Raw genomic sequence first — 25,797 nt, forward strand, 5'->3', positions numbered from 1 at the left:
AACCCCATTATACAGTGGGTCCCAGAGCAGATTGTTCTGCAACAAGACTTCAGCTTCTGTGGTCAAAATTCTCATAATAGTGTTTTCTAAACTTTTCTTGATTGTTCTGGGACTTATATCCACAGTTTTCCGCATATTCTGCTTTGGGGTAGTTGGTCTTGGGGGAAAGAACGTGATTTACTCACTGCAATACACTGGTGAAAAGTATGTTTTTTCTTCCTTCAATAAAGTGATATAATAAGTGCCTTTGCCTGGGATATATTCAATTCCATAGGTATTTGTAGGTAGGAATAGGGTTTTATTTTGCAGAAAGAGTATTTCTCTCTAGAGAGGTATAAATAGAGCTTTCACTCTGGGCATAGGTGGAAACAGTTTGTAAAGCGTTTTTCACAAGATACTTCTTTGATGCTATTAAGTCTGGGTATAACTTTCCATTATTCTATGGTTCTTGCATTTGATGCGACTGCAGGTCTGGTGCCTTTTTAGAAACATTTAAAGAAACAGTCTTGTATATTTTCAGAAAAACCTTTAGAAGGGATTTAAACATTTATTTAACACGTACAACTTATATTTTGTTCCGATACAAGAATTATTATCTCAACAGTGTTGTACAAAAACAAACAAAAAAAAAAGTGGGAGAGGCGACAAATATGAAAACTAAAAATACAGAGGTCTGACTGTAAACATTTGGAACCATACAATAAAACGCATAAACAAATTTTTTTTTGATATAGGGGGCGGGGAAGGAAATTGAAACACCCTGAAATGATGCTTCTGACTGGGAGAGATCTTAGGCAGGATCCACTGTATCATCTCAACTGAGTGGCTATCAAATGCCAAGGAAGTAAAGTTATCACTCCTATAAATTGGGTGATATTGACCACTTTGGAAAACTGTTTTTAAAGGTGAAAGTCTTGGTTATAAAAACCAGCCTTCAAATGGTTTGAGTAAAAAAAATACACATTTTATTGTAAAAGAGGTGACTGATGTGCAGCAATTTCAAGGGCTACAATCATCAAGGCAGGTATTGACAAATAGCATTTAGGTGTCAGCCAAACTGGAGCTTCTTAGGGGGCCAAGCCTATCTCTTCAGAGAAAAAGAATTGTACAAAATAATGTTTTCAACTTGTTAAGCTATGTCTACACTGGTGCGTTTTTTCTGCGTCAATGCGCTTTCCACTGGCACACCTGTCATCAAGCGTGTCATAAATCACTCAGGCGTGACTCAAACTTGTTGAAAGGCACCCATTTTTTAAGAGGCATTCCTTTTCCTTCTGCTCCACCAGGTTTGGATTTTCGTTCAATTTCCTTTTCGTGAAGATTCAGTGTTGTTTTCATAATGTCAACAGAAAAAAACTTTGATACTTTTGAAGACTTCAGGTCACGTTGTGCATTACGTGATATTATTGAAGGTAAATTTAAATTAACAGTAATTATAATTGTAAAATTATAAATTAAATGATTGTCTTGAATATTATTTTTTTGGTAGAATTTCATGTTAAAATGCTGGTCGGATTTTTTTTCCATGTTTTTGCGAAGAGCTCGTGTTACGGAGGTTTTCTGTGTAATTATAAAATAATTCACGAGCTCTTCGCGGGGTCACCTCAACGCATGGGGCAATCCAGACACGGTGTGAGAACTTCAACTAGATGTGTTGGACGGCTATTTATGATAATAAGATCTAATGGTATGATTTTTCAAAGTATATAAAATTGGTAGGCCCTCTGAATATTATTCAATATCATTGCATTGGAGGTCCACCGTGCTGTTGAAACTCTTGACTCCACATTTTTCTAAACATTTCGTGGAGGCACACGAATAATACTTAGTCAACTGTTGGAAGATCACCCTTACCGGATGTAGGAATCCGATAACCAGTGCCTGTTTCTTGCATGGGCAAAAGGGGACAAGTGCCCTTCGCCCTTGCAATTTTAGGAGGCCCACAAATTTGGATTTCCTTTCCTTTATTTTTTTTAACCTTCCTTTCCGTAGAATATTTCCAAACGTGGAATTTAATTTGAGAGTAATTAAGTAAACTTTTTACATGATTGTAATCTGTAGCAGACATATTTCAACCTGCTGCTCGCTGGCACTGTGGTGCTTTCAAAGTGCTTGATGCTCGTGTCCGATTTCATGTTTGCGAATACTTGATTAACGTCCCAATTTGAACACTTTGTACAAATTACATTCAACGATTAAAATCATCCTGATTTCAAGCAATCGTATGCCAAACTTTATAAGGGTGCACCCTTTTTGATGATGGGAACAAACATTGTGCTTGCGACTGGAAAAAAGTTGCCTCAAAGAACGTTATATAAAAGGGGGGGGGGTGGGGGTGGGAAAAAATTAATGTTTGCACAGGGCACGAATTTATGAGGAACAGGCTGTGCCCTTCAGCGCAATAATAATTTTTGCTATTTTCTCAAAAACTGTACAGTTTTATGCAGATTTTATTTTCATTAATATTATTAGAGCTGCAACCAGAAGCATACGCAGGACCAACCTTTCGAGTAGCACGCAGAGTTTAGGGATGAGCGCACAAGAAATTCTCTTCTAGAGAAATTTTCTGTTACTGACTGTCGAAGGTACGATATTTCAAGTTTAAAAATTGATTGAAAAACAACACATTAAATAATTTTCTTTTGATATTTGGATTTGTGTGCGAAAATATTTTAAATCTGATCATCTTGGGCTATCATATTCTGTTACTTTTTATTATGAAAAATTATTCAATTTAGAAATTTCAAGTTTCTCACTTATATTACCACGGATTTAGTGCATTGGTGTATGAATAAACATTTGAGAAAAATAATGCTGTGCTGACTATAATTTTGAACGAAAAAAAAGATTTAAATATGTATGAGATTACGACTTAGCAAAATAGAAGTATACAGTTTTCTTAATTTCTTTGACTCGACTATATTTGGGTAAAGTTGACGAATGACTTGATTTAATTTTTAATTTATTCCGAAGTTGACCAATTTTGAATAATTTGATCTATATTTATAGATCTTTTTATAGAGCAGTTTTCCCTCACATATTTTCACATTAAAATGTTGAAATTGCATCCACTGTGACAGTTGTATCTGAATTGAAAGGTTTAGCGTATAGGTGAAGACAGAAAAAAGGCACGCCACTTGAGGCATGCAATAGAGTTCATCGGTAAAGAAAAAAAAAAAAAAAGACTAAAAGTTAAAAGAAGACGCACCAGTGAGGACATACCTTTATAGCATTCAGTGACCCTTCTTTTAGTTTATGTTAATAGACACGATACAAGTTTCAACAAATTTGTGTGGTTGTCAGAGACTAATTTAATAATTAGAAGTAGAAAAATTTTTAGATGCAAATAATGTAATAGTTGATGCAGTGACCAGGAATTTGTCAAGTTCTGAATTGAGTTGTAACATGTTCAAGAAAGATACATGCACTGCCTGGTCAAAAATGAAAACTTACACACTCTAACACTGAATTTGATAGGATCACCTTAGACAAAAACTAAATATGCATTCATTGAACCAGATTTGCATCTGCGCTTCACCAAGATTCTTGGTGGATTTAGTAAGAGGCGAATGACTTGCTAGATTCCGCTATATTTCAAATTTCACAGACTATTTATTCATTAGATTAGATTTGTGGTGGGCAATAGAACTGCTCTTTTCAGCCAATTTTTTACCATTGTCATCACCTTCATTGAAGGAAATAGTTACTGATGGGCACGGCCTGGGAGCCTCAGAGGATTTCATCAAAACAAGGGTGAAAGAAAAAAGGATTTAATCTATTTTTTTTTTGATTAAACAAAGACAATATGTGCATGCACCAGTGCCCATGGCCACATATTATCTAATGATCATTCACTTCTTTGTCACACATGTTAGGACAGATTTTAGAGCACTTCACAAAACTTTACTCAACTTAAAATGTAATTGAATTCTTCAACTTAACTGCACATGCCTCGTACACATTCCTCTGATGAATTTCAAATTAAATACTAAATCACTTAATCTGTGTAAACAAGCCTTAATATATTGGCCAACCAGTCAGTCTAATTTATTTTTTGGCCAGGCAGTGTATCTACAGAATTGACAAATATATATATTCTTCAATATATTGTTTAACGTATAGCCTAATCTAGAATGGCTGCATAGAGAGTATTCTATTTGCGACACATTGCTTATGAATCTACCTTTAAAGCTGATTTCACACAGCTGTTCCTGAAAGATTGCCATCATAGCTAGAAATGCAAGCTAGACTTTTAGAGTTGAGATTGCTGCCCTTGATACCATAGGCGGAGATAGATCTGAAAGTCGGGGGGGGGGGGGCACGATGATGTCAATTCATACATACACAAATATATTAGGGGCAGTATTCCCCAACATGGTTTAAACTATAGTCACAATTTTTTGATTAGAGATCGGCACGGATTGGTTAAATTCACATTTTCAACCGATCTATGTTGATCTCTTATCCAAAAATTATAGCTACAGTTTAAACCATGTCAGTGAATACGGCCTTTAATCAGTCAGCTTTACTTTTGATGCTAGGGGTGCATTGCACCCCCCGTATCGCCACCCATGCTTGATACACATTTTAAATATTAAATTTTTTTTTTTCAGGGGACAGTCAAAGTTTCTCGTAGTGCAAGAGAGATCATATTACTTTGGACATGCAGTAAAAAAAATATACATAAAAAGCAAACATTTGGAATAATCAGCACTTAAAATACCATATTTACTCGAATGTAATGCAACAAATTAAAACTCAAAAATTGAATAAGGATGATAATGTTAACAAACAACACACATTTTTGCAGCTGAAGAATAAGGTGAGCATTAGACTCCAGAAAATATAGCAACTTGCTTAAGTTGCGCAGAAATTTTTACATTAAATTATTCTTCACTAATTTTCAACAACTTTTTCAACTGTTTGTCATTCAAAACACTAATATCATTAGTCTCTCTGTTAATAATTGACAAATTTTTATCAACATGATTTGATTTGCTATTGATAGAAAGCTCACTCAAACATTCATCATCATTATTTTGTGTTGGCGCAGATTTCTGCAACGTAGTTTCCCCATGTTTTGCTGTTGATGAAAGTGCCTCAGAGTTATTTGTGACCATGAGACTTTCATTCGTGAACTCTGAACTATTTGTTGTTGATGCAACAATTTTCTCTTCTGGATTCAGAGGAACAGTAGGTGGAACATTATTTGAAGTTCCTATCGACTTTATTGATTCACCAGAGTTTTGAACATGGGGAATAGAGATATCTGATTGAGAACCCTTGTTTTCAAGTCTTATCAGGTCACGATTATCACACTGAGATTTGCTAATTCGGTTTAATGGATTTTCGCACACTTCATTACTGTTGGAACCATCTTGAGTGATATATTGCACAGGCTTCCCTTGAGTAAAAAGTCTTGCCAATGACCCCATGATGCTTCTACTATTTCTCGAAGGCTCTATGGTACCCAAAAACAAAGGAAGTCTGATGGTGTAGTTAAAGACTAACAGCAAAAGGATTATAAATATCCCAACAGCGATGATTTCGCCTCCTAACGATAATTCAAACAATAAATTTTTCAGGAACCGGTTCAGGTAATAGCCTATCCTCTCCAATGGCATGAATACAATGCCACATATGGTATCTACAACAGCTTTACTTGGGTCTATGTTGAAAATCGGATCCACCATCAGACTCTTATAGTATTCGGCACAATCTCCACTATCATAAATCCAACTTTTAAAATACGCTTTTATACTGTGCAATATTCCTAAGTTCTTTTGATAGCACGCAGCGGGAACATCTGTGCGTTCGAGTCTTGCGTGCTGAGCTGCGATGGCCTCCTTATACAATCTCATCCAATTCCACACACAAGCGCAAGCGAAGCCGACAACAATCTTTTTGACAACGCTAGCTTGACTCAGCAAGTAAATGAATAACACCAGAGTGAGAATTGGAATGAGCGCTGTCTCAGATAACACAAAGACAAAATCGTGAAACTTGGACAGCCACGATACTTCATTCATCACCCAGAAATCTGACAGGCTGTCGGTGATCAAATCTTCCATGTCTTTGAAATTCACGGCCTCAGCATCCAGTATTTTCTTCATTCGCAGGACCCTCGTTTTGGTGACTTTGAACGACAAGATTTTAGAATCACCGACGTCGAAGAAACTTGGTCGGCTGAGTTTGTTGTAGACGATCTTCAGCCATCTCGTCAAGAATACGATGTCCCTCGGAACGCAAGTTACCGATTCTACTCCCATCGTCGATGGGGGCGGCGGCGACTCATCGCTGTAGATTTTTTTGGTTTTATTCTCGACATGCGATTTTCCGTCGTCTTCTTGGGGAGCTTCACCCTTCATCGGCTCCTCGTCGACGACGACGTTCGTCGTTTCTTCCGGCAAAGGATTTTCTTCATTCCCAAACATGTCGTAAGGATTTTTCCAGTTCTTTTTCGCCGATGAATCGTCGAACATTTCTCGAAAGACTTGCCTCTTTCTTTCGTCACCAGCATCTTGAGGCTGGCTGTTGACGACTGACAGAGCTGCCAAGATGACTCCGACACCAATTATGAGCATATCGTACGAGACTTAATCGTCACATCAAACAATTTCTCGCCTTCTTATGGTTTTGATTTCCAGAAGACTAACTTTTGCGCGCGTTTTGGTTATTGGCAAATGATTGTTTCTTTTCACCTCAAGTAGAGTTGTTTTCTTCATAGCAGTGGGGATAATCCTGGGGGAAAAAATAATAACACTTCATAGGACCATACGTCCCGACTTCTGCCATAACAATAATTTATTCTCGTAAAATGTAGAAATATTCTGACCATAATGAAAAATTTCTATTTATTAGAAAATGGATCGTTAAACACAATTTTTTGCATGGGGTTGCTACTTAAAAAAGCGGAATAAATTATTAAAAAAAATAATAGGAATGTACTGCCATCTATCGTTGTAATAGAAAACTATCAGAAGTCCAATAATTACCAATAGATGGAAGTACGAGTTCCGTATTAAAATGGACATGAAAAGCATTAGTGTTTTAGGGAACATAAAAAAAATTATATGCGCCATCTCTATCATCCTTTCAGAGAACTATACTAATTTTCCATAGAGAAAACTAGATGGCAGCAAAAGCATCGTAATCTCGTTTCAGTTGTACATGAAGGTTCATTTGTTTGTGGTTAGATGGCAGTTTTTTTTTTGGTTTATATATTTCTTTTTATAAGAGAAAAAAAATTTGTTTGACTCATTACTTCTAAACAAATACTCGGCTAAAAACTGCAAGAATCCATAGACATGTCAGTAGGAGCGTATTTACGGGTGGAGGAGGGCGCGGGCAGCATCTCCTAGAGATAGAAGGCCTTCGCACGCTGCTTGTGACGTCAGTAAGTAGTAATTAGTAATATGAAGTTCCTTCAGAATATTCAGGGAAAAAAATTACCTGTTCTCATCGTTGTGCGGAAAAGAAATTATCGGGTTCAGAATTGGCGATTTCTATGTCCCACATCCAATCACTATGCTGTATTTGTGAGCCAATGAGGAAGATTCTACGCCAAAATAAGAAGAAACGAAATAGGATTATGTGTTTCAAAATGTGGCGAACTTGCTAGGTAGTCTGAATGACGTTTATGGCAACCAGTGCAGAGGCCTTCTATCTCTAGGCGGTGCTGACGCAGGGCTAAGGCTCAGAGCCGAAATTTCGCAGGTGCGCCAAATTTAAAGAATGAATCGCCAAGAAAATTAAAATACAATGCGAGTATGGCGGCATAACAACAAATACGCTGCTGTGCTTAGAGACCGAGGGCTCATATCAATGAGTTAGAGTCAGGGACGTCCATTGGCATGGCTCAGGGACCTCGAGTGCAGAGGGGCCTCAACAAAATGAGATCTGCACGTAATTTTTGACATGAAGTATGTAAATTGATAGGCGGGTATATCCAGGGCCGTCTTAAGAGCATCATGGACCACCGGGCCAAGAGTTTTTTTTGAGCCTTTACCTGGTAAATTCTCGGAAATATCAACCAGATCTCATTCCTGCAAGGCCCCTCTTCACTTGAGGGCTCCGGGCCATGCCCGAGTGTCCCATGCGTTAAGACGGCACTGGGTATGTCAAGGGGGTATTTCTAGGTCTTGGGGGCTTCGGAAAAATCTCTCAGTCCATGACGGAGAGGATGGCTATGACCCTCTTAAGACGTTTGAGAGAGAAGATACAATGAGGCATATACCACCAAAAAACTTTTTTCTTTGCTTGCCTAAGGATAATAACCACAAAGTCATCTGAAATTGGTTGTCTGCAGTGTTATCCGACCAGGCTTCCCATCTCAAAAAGTTCCACAGCAGACAACTCCCCCTCTTCCGGAAGACTGCTAGTGACACGAACGGAACTCATTGTAACGCGAATTCACCACTTAGAAGGTGGAACGGTCACAGTGACGATGCACTAGAGTAGGCATTTCCAACCTGATGCTCGCGAGCACTACGCAGTGTCATCTTAACGCATGGGCCCATCCGGGCAATGCCCGGGGGCCTCAGAAGAATGAAAAGTGGTTGAATTTTTCGAGAATTTGCCGGGTTGGGCCTAGAAAAATCACTTGGCCCGTTGGCCCATGATGTTCTTAAGACGGCCTTGGCACCACGGTGTTTCCTGAAGCATCCATAGCGCTCTTGAGTAGTTCTGTGAATAAGTAATAGAGTTAGGATCGGATTTTAATTAGGAATGCCGTAAGTAACCAAATGTGTTGATGCGGTGCCAAACCAAATAAAAGTACAGTGTTACACGATGAAAATGAAATTAGCAGAACAACAAAATGCCTGTCATCAAAATAAAACCCACCGTCATACTAAAAAAACCCCAAAAAACGTTAAATGAGGAAAAATAAAATCAACGACCATTTGATCATTATTATCACACCACGGTCATTTTTTGAACACGAGGGTTAATTAGACCGTGTATGGCCCCTACATTCTGGAGCGGGGGCCCCTAGGCTGGGATCTTTTCCGGGCCTCCCGGTTAGACTTTTCACGGGTCCCTTCAGTTAATTTATAGCGTGAAAAAGCAAAAAATGATGAGAACTGTCCCGGGTCCCAGGACTAGAGCCCTGTCAGCCCCCCCTTTGTGGGGGCCATGAGACCGTGACCTGCAATTTATTGCCGATTCTGAATGGCAGTATTATTTTTACACTCACCGAGAGGTTGATGCGTTATACCCCTCGGCGCGGGACACCCTGCGGTAGCAATCTTTTTCTGTGATTATGTTGTCGCCGCATCTATTGTACTTTCGCGTCAGGAAAGTTTCCGACAAGGGTGGATCGGGTATCGAACTCGCGATACCTCTAAACATCCTTTGTTGGTACTTTAGGCGAGTACTTAGGCGAATTTTAAATAGCTAATATTTTTGGGTCTTCCCAATGTTTCCTATAATTCTACGCTAGGGCTTTTAGGGCTTTTCCTCTTAAGCGTGTGAATCGATATTTTATTTTCGATGACCATGTCATTCTATTCTATTTTGGTCATTCACGTTATTGCACACTCTCCAGGTCACTCTTTTGGTCTATCACTGACTTGATTTCTTGCACTCTAGGCAGCGCCGTCTAAATGCATGAGTCCATCCGGATACGGCCCGGAACGGCCTCATGTGCATATGGGGAGGGGGGGGGGGCTCGTGATGATGGCATTTGGCGATATGATTTTCGAGAGCTAGCGTAGAAATGATAAATTTCTATGCTTTCTTAAGTGCTCTTGAATTGTGTCACGCATCACTCAAGTGATCCGTAACTAAGCTGCTGATCACTTAAGTAATCTGAGAATGTACCGCGGGTAACTTGAGTGATGTAGAACTACATTGGGAGCCGCTTAAGCACTCTAAAACTGTACCACATGTAACTCAAGGGATCTCTAAATGTGCCACGGATCGTTTAAGTGTTCTGGAACTGTATCGTGGGTCACTTAAGTGATCTGTGAATGTGCCAGGGGCCGACTTGAAAGATCTGAAAATGTGCCACGGGCTGCTTAAATGCTCTGGAATTGTGCCACGAGTTACTTGATCAATTTGTAAATGTGCCGTTAAGTTCATTTTTACAAAATTAGGTTTGAGGGGCAGGCCACATCAGATAGCCCCCCCCCCCCCAGGGCCACATTTGGTCGGCGGAGCAAAGGGTTTACCATATATGGCTTGGAGGGTGGGTCACAAGGAATTTCTTAAAGAGAAAATTTTGAGTTCTTCGCCTTCAAATAGCATTGAAATTAACAAAAATGGATTATATTAACATATAAATGGATTTTCGGAAGAAAATCCATTTATTTTTTGCAGTAAAAAAATAAATTTTTGATCATCTGGGGGACAGACGGATGAGGCCCCCTTATGCCCCCCCCCATCGTACGTCTCTGATCTCACCAATATGCGTTAAGAGATAAGGAGCAGACCTGACGAAATTTTGCTGATGGGGGGGGGGGGGGGAAAGTCGGACTTTTGCTGACTGTTTGTGACGAGGGCAGGGTCAAAAATGGCTACAAACTTGCTTACGTAATACTTGAACAACCCCTTTCAGCTAATTTTCTGTTTGAGGTCTAACATAGACTCAAGAAACTATGACAGTTTTTGAGGGTTAGCTTGGGGTGGGATTTCCCGATGTTCTTGTTTGCTGTTTTGGGGGGGGGGGTCGTTGTCTTCCCCGCTAGGTGGGATCAACTCTGTTGAATAGAGAGAGGTGCCGAGTTTTTTGACCCTTTGGCCGGTTCAGTCGAGAACCTTCTGCGTTCTCTAACTCCCATTTGCATCATTGGAGGTCTGTTGCTGAGCCACATTACACTCGACACAGAAAGCAACGATACAATCCTTCAATCATTACATTTCACTCATAGTTAGAAAAATTGATGGCAGCACTACACATAACAAGCATTACACAGAAACAAACTTCACATAGGTTCACAACACATACACGCACATTCCAACATGCACCAATTCGTCAAGAAGTTCCGCAGAGGAATGTGGACGAGGGGCGTGTATGGTTTAGTAGTAGTAGTAGCCACATTAAACGTAACAATGGGACAGTGGTCTTACTGGCTAGGGATTTCTAGCCACTGTGCCGATGGTGACGGATTTTGAGGCAGAGGGTTTTCTCTTCCCAGAGCTGAACTCAAATATTTCATTCAACACTGCCTGCAAACAAAGACCGATGAGACACTCGTTTAGAGACATTCAGAGGTACGATGTGTTTGAAAACTTATCCAGTCATTTTACTGAGTTACTAGCCTCTTCCACTCATAGGCGTACGCAGAATTTTCTCGAGGGGGAGTTTCCAGATTTTTTTTCCTTCTGGGGGGGGGGGGGGTGGGTTTAGGTTTTTCCTGTAAAATTACACTATGATATTGGCTCAAGGGGTTAGAACCCCTAAAATCCCCCTTTGCGTAAGACAATGCTTTCACTTACGATAGAGGAAACTGAGCATCGCAAGCTGGTTTAGAAATCAGTTCTGAACTGTGGTCCCGGTCCTCTTACAGCCCTCGTGTGCAGTGCCAACCTGACGCATGGGCCACCAGGAATAGAGGAGGGCCTCACAAAAATTAGATCTTTTTGAAATTTTCGAGAGTATGCATGTAAAAATTTGTAGGCACAAGCATTTTCTCTCTCTCTCTCTCTCTCTAGCGACGTAAAGCCTCAGAAAAATAATTTGAACCGAGGAGGGGACTATATATGATAATCTTATGACGGCCCCATAGTCGTTTCAAATTCACCAGGGTTCCCCGGGTAAAGTGATTCTTCTGAGGCGCCAAGGTGGTTATAAATTTGTCTTCGATTCATGTGTTTAGACTAGAAAATTTAAACCATATCACATTTTCATGAGCCCCTCTGCACTTGAGGCTTCCGGGCGGTGCCCGGGTGGGCCCATGCGTTAAGATGGCACTGCGTAGGTACAGTATCTTCTCAATGAATTCGACCTGTTGTGTTTTGTTAGTATGCGGGCCTGCTTATGAAGGCCTAACACTGCAATTCTGACAGTGCTTAACTTACCAAACGAGCTGCAAATAAGTGAAAATAATAATAATAATTGGTTACTTGGGCTTCTCTCGAATTTTGAACCCCCCCCCCCCCCAAAAAAAAAAAAAAAAAAAAACCCGTTGAACGAACAATTACATAAAGGGGTTTACCCGGGGTGTCATACACGCCTGATACCTTTTAATTGCGATTAGTGCCAGAGTTTCGAGTCGATATTCAGGGAAAGAGTGGTGATTCGAGAAAGAGGGTGTTACTATGCCAGGGCTGTAGCAAGAATTTTGTGAAGGTGTGGGGGGGGGGGTGGTATGATTTTGCCCCCCACCCCCCTTAAATTCGGAAAAATACCAGTGTATTTTGTTACCTCCTAAAATTTTACGCCCGGGTAATTGCCTCCCATCTTTGCCCTTCTCTAGTTCCGGCCCTGCACTATGCTCACTTTCCACGAACTGTTCGCAGCAAGATACAGTTTCTAGCCAACTAACCCTCAGAGTGCTCCCAACATCCACAGATGACCAGTATAGCTGATCTGCTATGATCTGCTTAACCATCCATTGATGATCTGTATTTTTTTTCTTTTTGAAATGTCATTGAAAAGTGGCGAAGTGCCTACTTTCCTACCACAAAGCGCGTTTTTGTCGGGGATTGTGGGTTCGGAGTTCGAACCATGAAGAAAACATTCGGGGGCTGAAAGTTGCTGGTCGTCAAGCGCGTACGCAGTAGAGGAAGGGTGCATTGTTTTTTTAGAAAATATTGGGGGGCTCTCAGCCCTCCTACAAATTTTTTTTGGGGGGGGGGGGCGTCAAATGGCCTCAGTTTTTGGACTGCATTATACAGTGAAACCTGTACGAAACGAAATGCGAAGAAACTGTCCATGTTAGATAGGTTTCTGTTTTATGAAGGTGCACATAAAGAGCATTATTCAATGAAGGGGGGGACGGACTATTTTTTGATTTTGTCGGAGACAGGTTTCCGTCTCATCATGGCACCCACAAAGGTGGGGCTGACAGGGCTGCAGTTCTGGGGGGTCCGGGACAATTAGCATCATTTTTTGTTTTTTCATACAATAAATTCACTATAGAAGAGTCCGTGAAAAGTTGGAAATTGAAGGAACGCCAAAGATCTTAACCAATGAGTCTCATACTGTGCCCGTCTTAGATAGGGTTACCAGATTCTGGAATTGAGAAAGGAGGACATCTGCTTGCACGTTCTTGATAAAGTCACCATTTCAAATTTTCACAACAGATGGCACCACCACTGTACTAACAAAAAAAAGCCCGGCCACCGTAATAATTTCTCCTATCTAAAACAGAACGGCTAAAAAACAGCAAAATTAGGCAACGACAAAAGAACAAATACTGACCTGTCTCCCTCGGCTTATAATGAATTATTCCTCTGTCTGGCCAGTTTTATTACTTTTAATCCTTTTCCTGGAGCATGGCGAGGTTTTCTTCATTTTTTTACATTTATTGGCGTTTTTGAAATTTTTCATGGGATTGTTGCTATAGCGTTCCACTAAGCACAGGCTGCCAGTTACTTTGATGCTGACCACCAAAGCTTGGCATTACTTACAGACGGCTTGTGGTGGTTGCCGAAGGCACTTAGCGGTGTATGCGTCACACAAAAACATTTTATTACCTTTCTCCGAGCAGTGTCAATTTAATGTAAAAACCGTGGAACAGCCTCTTATGTCTGGGGGGAAAAACACACATAAAATCTCTCATGCTAGTGGATAGAAACATGGTTCATGAAAAAAAGAGAAAAGATTAGTTCCGGAAATCTGAATAGGAGGACAAAAGAGAGAATTTTTCCGAAACTTAGGAGGAAGTTTGAAATGACATCAAAAAAGAGGACACGTCCTCCTGGTGGAGGACGTCTGGTAACCGTAGATAGGTTTCTTTCTATTTGCAACGTTTGAGTTTGAGTGCCATCTCTATCTTTCACAAAAGATAACTTCCCTTTTTATACTTTTTAAAAAGGGAAATTTTTTTCCACTGCGGTTTTGGAGAAGCATTTCTCCGAGCAGCCCAGGGGTTAAGCAAACCAGAGGTCACTAGCCAATGCGATGGCCTCGAGTGCCGGATCATCTGCCGTAGTTGACAGCAATCTTTTGGTAGATTCAATTCAAATGAAGAAACAATGATATTGTTCAGCCGATATACAATGATACCTCGGCTAGCGAATTTTTCAGCCAACGGAGATTTTTTTTGTGATTTTTCTGTTTCGGCTAACGAATGTTTTCGTTGATATGGATGCACGCGTACTAGCATAAAACAACCGCGTTGTGAGCTGAATTTTATCGCCAATCATCATCAGAATTTTTGTCGCCTGACCACGATTAACTCATGTCCACTTCGGAATCCTTTTTCCAGATGTACCTCCACTTCTCTTTCTGAAAGTTTTTGAGGGCGCGATAGTCCAGGTCGATAAGATACTCGCCTAAAGTACCAAAGGATGTTTAGAGGTGTCGCGAGTTCGATACCCGGTTCGTCCTTGTCAGAAAACTTTCCTAACACAGGGGTACAATAAAAACGGCGGCATGACCGCATAAAAAATTGCTACCGCAGGGAGTCCTCCATCGAAGGGTCAGTGCACCAACATGTCGATGAGTATGAAAAACAAGCCTGCCGTTCGGAATCGGCAATAAATTGTAGGTCCCGGGGTTTAATTAGCCCTCGTGTGGAGAAAATGATCGTGGTGCGACAAGAATGATCAATGAATGAATGAAAGTTTTTGAACCATTTCATGTAAAATAGTACGTTAAAAAAACGAAAAAAGGAACCCTTACATTTTCAGGGCACACGCTCTTTCAGTGCACGACTCTTAGGATCAAACTGAACAGTTTGGATATTCTAGGACAGTGTTTCTGAACCGTTGGGTGCGGCCCGGTACCGGGCCCTGGTAAGAGTCAAACCGGGCCGCGAGTGATTCATCATTTTATATATATCCTCGTTCGTTTTCCATTAGTCGTGTTTATGACTGGGCCTTCCACACAGAAAAAAGAATCCTACCGGGCCGCGGTCTTCCAAAATTTGAGAACCACTGTCCTAGGAGACATTCTTCTCCTTCTACATATACGAGACACAGAAATGAGCTGACCAAAATACAAATGGATCATCTACGAACTCGACTGGGTCCTATGTCCATAGGCGTAAAGTTATTAGAAATATTGCGAGGGCATCAAAAATATTGGGAGGGGCCTCAAATCATATATTTCTGTACGTTTTATGGAGATGAACTGGCAAAAGTGGGCTGAAATACAAGTTTACACCTGCATTTTATACCTTTATTTTTATTTTTTACGCGCCTATGGTTGCCTACATAGTGTAAAATAAAAAGATCTTTAGTATCTCATCTTTTAAATTCTCATTTATCCTATTTCGAAACTGTTCATTTTAGCCCTCGGCCAGTTTTAGTCTTTTTTTATAGTGCTTGCTCCTTTGGTGTTTTTAAAAATTTGTCCTGAAAGTTTGGGCAGTACCTGGAACGAATTAGATGGTTTTCTACGGAAACCCATGGGAAATTGCAGTTCGGCTAACGAACGTGATTTCGGAACGAATTATCTTCGCTAGCCGAGTTATCACCGTATTTCAAGGAAAGTATCAAACGGAGGGGATAGAAAAGACGAATCCCTCAATTAACACTACCCAAGTTTTTGTACAGATATAAGCAAGTCTGGAAAAGAAGAACTCCGGAGGAGAGGAAAATATCGACTGGCGCAGAGAGTTTTAGTTTGGAAACTCGTTCTCGCAAAACTCGGCAAAACTCTGTCTGGAGAGAGGAGGAAGAGGAGAGATTCTCTCTCTCTCTTTTTCCCGAAAACTCCGCCAGTACTTTTGTGCCCCGTTGGTTTATTTCCCAGATACCTCTCTCCTGTGCGGAGCGAGCGCCCTTCTTCGGCTTTATTGGAGTTTCGCGACCGAAACGGACGGACGGACGGACGGACAGCCATAAGGATGGTATTAGCCACTTCTCGACTCGTATTATTATTATTATTGTTTATCGGTGATAATAGTCGTCACTTTGTGAACGCGTCGGAGAATCCAATGATGATGACATGAAAATCGGTGACCTTTTGTTTGTGGCCATGGCTTCGTCGAACGGCTCTTCCTCGTCATCGTCCAAACACCATCACGCCGCTGCTACTCTCACCATGGACAAGGCGGCTTTTTTACTTATACGAATCAAGAGGGTTTTCCTCAAGAAGAGAAACAAAGGGTGAGTCGATCCGAAAACCCTAATCATTAATTTGTCTGTACACTTGCATTCAAAAAATGTTCTTTATCCTAGTCAAAGTCTAATTATACTAGTTGTCTCAGTACTTTGTAGCCGTTTATCTGTGAAATTCTGTTGAGAACAGATCGTAACGTCACTTAATTTGATGTCATTACTTTTTATCTGCTTTCTTCTCACATTTTGTGACCATGAAGCCGCCGCATTTGCTTAGCGAAGCGTCGATTGATGTTCTTCCCGACAATTCCATGCGGATACTTTTAGGATACTGTTTCCATTACCAGAATGGGACGGTTTCATCCCCAACAATTCCTCGATATTCGACTAATTAACGCACCTCGTATACATTCCTCTGCGCGATTTCTAACGAACGCAGGAACGTGCTTTGTGTGTGTGTGTATATGAGTGGCCCTAATATAATTATGTTGTTGAAGTTATGCTTGTGTTGTGTTATATTTTGGTGCTGCCGCCTGTCTTCCAAGTGAAAATAGCAAATGCTTGAATTTTCATGTTATGTGTAAGTCTCGTGTTGAAGGTCTGCCTGCTCTCTGTGGGGGAGACTTTTTTCGACTCTGCGCCGTCAACGGGCTTCAAATCTGTAACCTCTCGATGAGTGCAGCAAGGTGTCCACACGACCGCACAGCGGCAAGAGCATTCGACTGCAGATCGAGACTGTGATGGTCGAGGGGCCAAAGTGACGGACTCGCATCGCCAGGACCCAGTTTCGAACTCCGCTCACTGCACAGTGGTGGTCGGCTGACGTGGATTTTCTGCGGTTTCCAACTTCGAGGCTCCTAGTTAATCTCGTTTAAAAAGTCTCGCCAACGAAAGCAACCGGCCTACAACGGTACAAATATTCAATCATTAAACTTCACTGACAAAATGAAATGTAGGTGGCAGCACTGAAAAATCAGACGCAACACTGTAAACGCACTCAGACTGTTAGGTGCACGCACTCACACTTTCGGCAGTAAATTGCCCACGGCTATAGACTGGAGTTATGCTAGGTTTGAATGAATAAAAGGACGAGAGGTCCCCGGTTTATACCCGGGTGCCCCCTCGCATCAAGCTTATACGACTGCAATTGGAGGGCGATGGAAAAAAGGTTTAAGGGAAATGGTGGCAGTAATCACGCGTCAAAACCCTAGGAATAAGATCGTAAAAGGAATTTTGTTATTTATGGAGAGAGCTCCGAAATCACACGACTCACACATCTCATTTCATAACTTGTATATATTTTTTTCAGGAACGTTGTCCTTATATTACAATACAGCAATGAATTGTTTTGTCTGGATTAGTAATTAACCCTTTGAACGGTAATTAGAAATCACGAAACCCTCCTTCAAAATGCCATACCTTTTTTAATGAAGTAGGCTTTCTTCCGATTTTCAGCAGGCGCAAACTAAGGGGGAAAAGGGTTCTACGGAGAAGTCAACTTTACAAAACATCTAGGCTTCACAATGTTAAAATAACAGGCTTTTATGGAGGCAAGATACCTCGTCATTGACGCTTACAGGATTAAACCACTGAAACCAATTTTATAAAATCTCAATTCAAGTGTGCCGCGAAAGTACAACCGTAGCTTCAAGGGTGCTGCTAGATAAGAGAAGTGGAAAAAAACATTGGTGAATTGGTTTATGGGAAAAAATTTGCCTTGTCAGAAAGTGGAAAAGTTTGCCCTTAAATGCATATGCGCAAACGGTTCTTCTTTAAACGTTCCTTACTTCAAGCCCCCCCCGCCCCCCAGTTTCAAGATAAAAATTCAGAATCACCTCTTTGTGCATAAGGAGCCGTTCAAGTATTACGTCAGCAGATTTTTAGCCATATTTAACACCCCCCCCCCACCCCCGTCAGCAAATCTGTGACTGATCCCCGTCCCCCCGTCAGCGAAATTTCGTCAGCTTATCAGCTTAGCCACCTACTGCCTAACGCATATTGGGATCAAAGACGTACTGGATAACAAAATAGCTGGATAGGCCGGAGTTATATAGATGCTCACTTTCTACCCCACCCACACCATTAAAAACACCCTTTTTATAGCAAAACCCGCTCTTATTCATATTTTCTAACCTCCAAGTACATGCGAGTACTTAGTAATGCTTTTTATGCACTGTACTGTACAATAACGTAAGGTGGGGGTTCAGGTGTTTTCATTGTTCCCAGTGTTTCGTGTTTTACTGCAAAAATACACCATATATAATCTTGGCTCTAACCAACCTTTCCGTGACGTACGCCTTTGGCATTGCTACGTTTCGAAAATTTATCACAGAAAAAGGAAGCTTAACAATAAAAATATCGTGTACACAGTTTAAGGTAAATTTGCTAATGTCTAACTTAGTTGCAGGGAAAATACGAATACGTAAACTTTTTAAAATAAACAAAATATTAATGTAGACTTAATTCTTACAAAAATTGTTAAAATTTATTTTACTGTAGGGATTTCACAAATTGGTAACACTTGGAACGCCAGGTCAAAGTAAATTGTTCCTCATTTTACCACGGAGAATTTTTATTATTTAACTAGGACGGAGATAGTGCGGAGTCCGGATAGTCGAGAGTCTACTGTAGTTATATTTCGTGTATTTGGAAAGTGATGTTAACTTCAATACATTTATTTTATGCGCGAATTTTGAGATTTTATCAGGTCTTCCATAAGATTCTGTATAAACAGAACAATTCCAAATAGATATTTTGAAATGATTTTTCCGGCTTTCAGTACGTGTCATTAACAAGGGGAAAAAAATTATCTGCTCTCGAGAGACTGACAATTAACCCTGTCATTGGCATTTTTTTCCTTCTAGTACTTTTTTTAATAAATCAGCTAGAATACGCATAAATTTGGATAATATGCTGAAAAAAAAAATCACCTGAGGGATCAGAAGGGACATATGTATCTCATTGGTGTTTTTTAGTGGAACACGAATGTGTCACAATGGTATTGTAAAATGCAATGCTAAGTTAAATGCAATTAAGTTATTTTTTATTAAAATCAATTTCTCGCAAAATATGTTGATAGAATATTAAGATGCCACTGGGGGCATATATGTCCCTTAGATGCCTAAGAAAGAGTTGGCAGCGAAAGGGTTGAATAATGTCAGAGATGTGCATAATACAGTAGATGTTATTGGCGAATCACTGTCCCAAGCATTAAATTTGTTCACCTCGATGTGAGGAGATGAAGATGGACTCAAATTTTTTAAGGGTTATTTCTAACATTTAACATTACAGGATCGTTTATTTAAAGATTTTTACTGTTCTTAATAAGGTAAGCTCAGTGATACCCCCATACGTGATACCTGGGCGTGTGCATGAATGGCATTGAGGATACTCTCTAAAATGTATTTAAATTCTTGAAAATTAATAAAAGTTATGCGTAAAAATTTATACAAATACGTCACAACAGGCAAACTGCCCAACGAGGTGGCTGACTTAAGAACATCATGGATCCCCGAGCCATTTTTTGGAGGCCCTACCTACTACTGCTACACCACACATGCACCACCCCCCCCCGCGGAACCCCCCCAACGAATCGGTACATGCGGGAATGTGCGTGTATGTGTAGTGCAACCTGACGTAAAGTTTGTTACTGTGTAATGCTTTTTATGTGTAGTGCTGTCATCTGCCCCCAGTTTTTCTAACTATGAGTGAAGTATTATGGTTGAATGATTTACCGTTGTAGGACTGTTGCTCTCTGTGGCGAGACTTTTTAACGGGGAGATCGGCTCGCATTTGCGCCTTGAAGTTGGGAACCACAGAAAACCAACTTCAGCCGACCACCACTGTGGGGTTCGAACCCGGATCCTCGCATCACGAGTCCGGCACTATAACCACTCGACCACCACAGCGGCGGTGATTATTTTTAATAGTTCCAGGGGAAATATAATGACTATTTATTGTTGAAAGATTTTCCGTAAATATACGTACCTATAATAATAATAAAATACTGTAAACACGTTTCTTTTCTCGTAGAAAGCAAAACGATTTTTATATGCAATAACTAAAAAGTTCTCATACTCCGACTCACGCATGCTACTCCGAGTTGCGTGATTTTCTGTGAAAAATGCACATTTCTGAAATTCGATCATTTTTCGGGATTATTGCTGAGATAACACTGAGATTATCAAGTAAAGAATTTATTATTCGATTTGAACATTATATGTAATATATAAAACTACACAGATTTTTGAGAGGCTACAATATATAAAGATGAAAACTTTATACACTGTAGCCTGAATTTAGAAATGTGTGTGTGTGGATTCTCAAGGCTTGTTTGGTACCTGCCATTTTTACAGAGACAGCCACAATTTCATACCTGAAAGTCCAATCTCAAGTTTAAAAAATAATTTGTTTAATTTGATGCTCTTTGATGACAATGCATCTGATCGGCAGCTTTCAACAAACTCATAGCTGAAAGTTGTTTTCTTACTTTCTTGCCTCCAAGCACGAGCAGCTCATTTCTTGCGATGGGCCAAGGTGTTATTGAGCTGTTCAAGCGATAACACGTGACTTTCATTTGAACAGACTTTAGGAGCAATACAGTCTTTTTTCACCGGATCGGATTGCTGTCACCACGAAAATTAGATTTTATGAAGCCATAGTATTATTATTATAGTTATAGTAAGACAGAAAAAGGTGTTCCTAAAATTTGGGTTTCCGATTTACAAATACTAATATATTTTTTCTTTGGGAAAAGTGAACCCCCATTTACGTGAATTCGACTTACGCATTTGTCATCGGTCCCATCTATCGCGTAACGTCGGGGTATTACTGTACATCAGTGCTTCCCAATGTGTTGGTTGATGATTAGTGAACTAGGGAGTTCGCGAGACATCCTGAAAAATGAAAACGCCCGAATAAGAAATTAATTTCAAATTTTCTCAAAAAAAATATATCAAAACTAAAAAATTTCTCGACTTAAGCTTAACGGCTACTTACCATACATAATATATAATGTATGTCCATACATATGTGTAATGCACAATAGATTAATCTAATATTTTTACAGAGGATTCAGAAAGAATCAGTCGAATTTAAACCGTATTTTTATATGGTTTTGAAAATTAAAAACACCGAACAATGAGTGTATGCGAATGTATAAGGATTATATTAATTATATGAATAATTTATTAATAACCCTAGTGCGTCATTTACGAAGCCTCTTTTGATGAAGAAGTAAAGTTATACTGAAATTGTTGGGAGGGCTTAAAAATATCGGGAAGAGGGACATTATGAATATTCAAAATAACATAATAAATCAACTAAACTTATCCTACCTACAAAAAGAACCTGGTAATTGTGACCTTGAGTTTGATTACCGAGTTATCCACTGTGCTGGACCATTACGATGCGAAAGATATGCATTCCGTCCTAACTTGCGGATGCAGGATTCAAAGCTAAAAAGCATGTTGATAGTTTACAATCTCTTAAAAAAACTGTTCTGCCAACCAAATCAAAATCAAAAAATAATTTGATTCGATTCATCATCGATTACGGAAATTAAAGCTCATGCATTAACAAAAAAAAAAAAAAAAAAAAAAAAAAAAAAGAATGTCCCCGAAAACGGGATGTATGGTCACCTAATGTAGGTAAGGGTGGGAGGGGTCACGCGACAAAATCTTGTCAAAAAGGGATCACGCTTCAAAAACTTTAAGAACCACTGCTGCGTATATGATAAAATATCTTGGCATCCGTGAGAATACTTTCCCGCACTCTACCCAATGCAATGGTTCTTCACCTTTCGTATTCCACGGACACTGTTTCAATAAGATTAATTCCACAAACCCCACTTTTGCCAATGAAATGAATTCATTTTTTAAAAATATAAATATAACAAGCCAGAACGATATATATATATATATATTCAACCAAAACAACAAGACCGAAGCTGAACCTTTAGTTAAGGCTCTCTCCAGACAATCCCCCATTTAAACTAATCCCACATTGCTCACCAAAATAGCTTTAGAGCGAGACGACTCGGCCTGGCTGTTATATATATGTATATGAATGCATGTGTACTTATCTCTTTCCTCTATTCAAGTTCTTCATGCACTTCATGTCCACAACACACGTGCATACTCATATTGTCGTATCGATGTTGCTCACCGAATAAGGTGCTAAGCGGGTGATCCCCCTAATTGTATATATTCCCCCACACAACACTTCTATTTTGTATATTTTCATCAAATCCACAGAAGCAAGTGAACTCAACCCAATAAAACTGATGCTATCTTCTAGTCCGCAAGTTATCAAACCCATTTGCTCACCAATAAGGTGTTAAGCGAGATGACTCGCTCCCCGATGGATATTTTATACTTCACAATGAAATTTTCATTGCTTTTGTTTTTTTTTATACTGTGCATATAATATGAAAAGTGTAAGTCAACAGATGAGATGGCATGGCCCCCCCCCCCCCACATCCAATTGCTTTTAAAATATACCTCCATCCTATAATATGTGTACATTCATCCGTCTTAACGAAGCCTCAAAATTTTTATCCAACTCCCAACCCCATCTCGTCTGAAATCACCACAAAATTTGTTAATCGCGACAGTACCCAATTGTGTCGGGGAAAATATGTTGTAAAAATTTTATGGTTTTTTTTACGCAAAATAAATTGTTCCGGACTCTGCCACGAAGCTGGGCTGGAAGAGATCTCAGTAACGGGATAAGTCCAGTGGCAAAGTTCTGGCGTTCATTCATTCATTCATGCCAATGAAATGTATACCATGGATCCCTTTGCAAAGTAATATTCAGTTAACGGACCCTTTGAAATTTCTCCAAAGATCCTTGGTTGAAAGCCCCTGACCAACTGGCCAGCTGCTTCTGGGAGGAGGATGAGATGAAGACTTTAGGACAAAAAAAAAAAAAAAATGTTTGGTCACTCAGAGGACATATATGTTGGTTAAAATCATTAAATTTCCTACGTATTCATGCGAATATCCGACCGAGCACGCAATTTAGGTTGAGAACTCTGGATTTAGTGACGGGAGCATTCCACCAACTAAAACGTGTCGTTTCAAGGAAGCCACACCATTCAATGGAGAATTCGGGCAAGGCATTGGACGATCTAATTTGTATAAGATGAGAGGATTAATCAAAAGTCATGGAGCTTTTTTTTTCAGTCACGTGTAAAAATGTTTGATAATTTGATAACGGCGACGTCCAAAAAATATGAAATCAATGGAGAGACTAGTAGTGACACAGATCCATATGAAACCGCAAACTTTTCTTTTTCAGTACAGTGCAAGCTGTTTTATGTGATCGCTTCGGGACTCGGGATTTCTAACAATAACCAATTGACAACGGTATCCGAAATACTGTAAGTTGTAAGTAGATAATCATAAGTCCCGTTTTGTCGAGCTGGACTACGCATTTCTTTGCCATCTAACATATGTCAATGCTATATCACGCATTTCTTTTCAATTGTTCTAAAACAGCATTCTCCTCCCCTTTTGAGCTTAAATCGTTTATTTTTCCATTCAAAAGTTGTAAGGAGTTCGTTAGTCTATTAAACTGTCTAATGCGTATTATGAGTTGAATGGTGTCAAAATTCCGGAATCACTGATCTGGGTGTTCTTATCGATGAGCGGCTGAAGTTTTCTCAACACTGTTCAGCTGTGGTAAAAAAAAGGGGGGAAAAAAAGAACACAATGCTTGCGGTTTAATTTTTAAAAAGGTCTCTGTGTTTTCCTAAAACGATTATTCCACTTTCCCGGGGCTTATTTCGTCCTGGATTGGAGTATGCCGTTGGGTTTCGGAGACCATACTCACAGAGGGCAGTGACTTGGCCATGGGAGTGCAGAGAAGAGCTACGCGTGCTCTTGATGGCACGTGGGGTTTAAGCTATGAATAGAGACTTGATACGTTTTCCAGCCACCTCGTTGGGCATTTTGTCTGTCTTTGTTGCTTTTGTATTTGTATCTTATGCTTATATTGGAAGAGCGCAGGTGTCGGGAGTGGTGATATGCATGAGTTTGCAACACCGTCCGGTTCCTAAGGGCATCCGGGTTGAAGTCTGTAGATCCTGCTCAGTACATACTCCGACAGGGCGAGACGGAAATAAATCCCGATCGAGTGCCATCAGAGTTGAAGTTCGGGAAGGGGCACCCTCTTAATGTCGGGGTGGGGGGGAGGGATATGATCGAAGTGTTTAAAAATTTCAATGGTATGTATAAAATGTATCACGAGTTATTAATAGACTGACAATCAAACACTTGGACAAGGCGGGGGGGGGGACACCAGTACCAATTGGTAAGGGACAATTCTACGTTGTGGTGTTGCAGGGAATTTTTTCTCTAATAGGACCGTGAATAAATGGAATAGCTCACCCACAGGGGTAGTGAATTCTAACAATACAATTGACACGTTTAAATAGAAATACGATAAACATATTGGGATAGATCGAGAAGCTATCGATACTTAGATGAGACCCATGATAATTTATGGGCAGTATTATTTACATTTTAATCATAATTATTGGTTGCTCTTATCTGGTTGCTGTATTTTTTGATACAAGTTAGTTTCGATTATTTATTCGACATCCATGCTTGTTATGGGGCAACTTTTTCCAGCCACCTCGTTGGGCATTTTGTCTGTTATGGCCTTTGTATTTGTATCTGTAATTACGAACTATGATACTTTCTTATAATGTACGGTACATTGTACCTTGTGAAAGTCTTCGAGCCGAGAAACTGCGAATATGGTCAGGTGTAAAAAACTGACCATGAACTGAAGAAAGAGATTTTTTTTAATGTTACACTTTCCTTCGCTATAGGAAAGCAATTTCAAAAGAAGCGCAGCACGTATATGGATCATAGCGGATACTACGCGGCCGGATTTGAATATCGTGAACTAAGTATATAAATTTTTGTCAACAAAGGGGAATTCCGAACTCCTACATAGTCTTGCAGATTCACAACGATAACTTGTAGGGGGAAAAATTATTCTGGTTTTACACACCTCATCTTCCAAATATGCAAAACTAAAAAAGATTTCGACGGAAAAAAAAGAAACATAAACCGAAAAGTCCTAGTATAACTACAAACCAATTCTTTTCTATATTATGATATTGCTCCGTTCCGTACTTCGCGAAAGTGATAACAAAACCCGAATGATAACATTATCCATGATTTTGATAAGCGCTGTCTACCGGCATGATCTTTATAACCGACTATAGAAAAAAGGAACGAAGCGAGGCTGTTTATCTAGAACAGCGGTCCTCAACCAGTGCTCCGCGGAGCCCTTGGGGCTCCTTGTACACTCACTCTCCAGGGGCTCCGCGGCCGCTTGAGGAAAATTAAAAAAAAACAGTAAAATTAAAAAAAAATAATAATTATAAATATTTTTAAATAGCAAAAATAAATCAGTAACTTTGATGAGTAATTAAGGAATGTGCCTACGGGGCTCCGCCATAGAATTTTTTTTACTAAAAAAGGCTCCGCGAGTCGAAAAAGGTTGAGAATCGCTGATCTAGAAGATGACAAGATTCCATTGAATAACCTGACACGATAACACACAGGATCTCACCAGTCTAGCCGTAAGGTCACACGACGGGAACTTTCG

The 25,797-nt window shown here is 40.0% G+C and overlaps 2 protein-coding genes across 2 annotated transcripts in view; one reads left to right on the forward strand and one right to left on the reverse strand.

Moving 5' to 3' along the window:
- Positions 1-4,709: 4,709 nt before the first annotated feature.
- Positions 4,710-6,679, reverse strand: LOC149064631 (uncharacterized). The gene has a single exon (XM_089255016.1). The coding sequence runs from the start codon at positions 6,582-6,584 to the stop codon at positions 4,887-4,889; it is 1,698 nt and encodes a 565-aa protein (XP_089111142.1). The 5' UTR covers positions 6,585-6,679; the 3' UTR covers positions 4,710-4,886.
- A 9,136-nt stretch (positions 6,680-15,815) lies between these two features.
- LOC149064632 (ankyrin repeat and fibronectin type-III domain-containing protein 1-like) overlaps positions 15,816-25,797 on the forward strand; it is a 213,917-nt gene continuing 203,935 nt past the window's right edge. The window contains exon 1 of the mRNA XM_089254691.1: positions 15,816-16,221. Coding sequence (XP_089110817.1) covers positions 16,061-16,221 — 161 coding nt within the window. The 5' untranslated portion in view covers positions 15,816-16,060. The remainder of the gene's footprint in view (positions 16,222-25,797) is intronic.

The sequence above is a fragment of the Pholcus phalangioides genome, unplaced genomic scaffold, assembly GCF_987345545.1.
Source record: "Pholcus phalangioides strain wild (caught in Gottingen) unplaced genomic scaffold, Ppha-v1.0 ptg000042l_1, whole genome shotgun sequence".
Classification (NCBI taxonomy): domain Eukaryota; kingdom Metazoa; phylum Arthropoda; class Arachnida; order Araneae; family Pholcidae; genus Pholcus; species Pholcus phalangioides.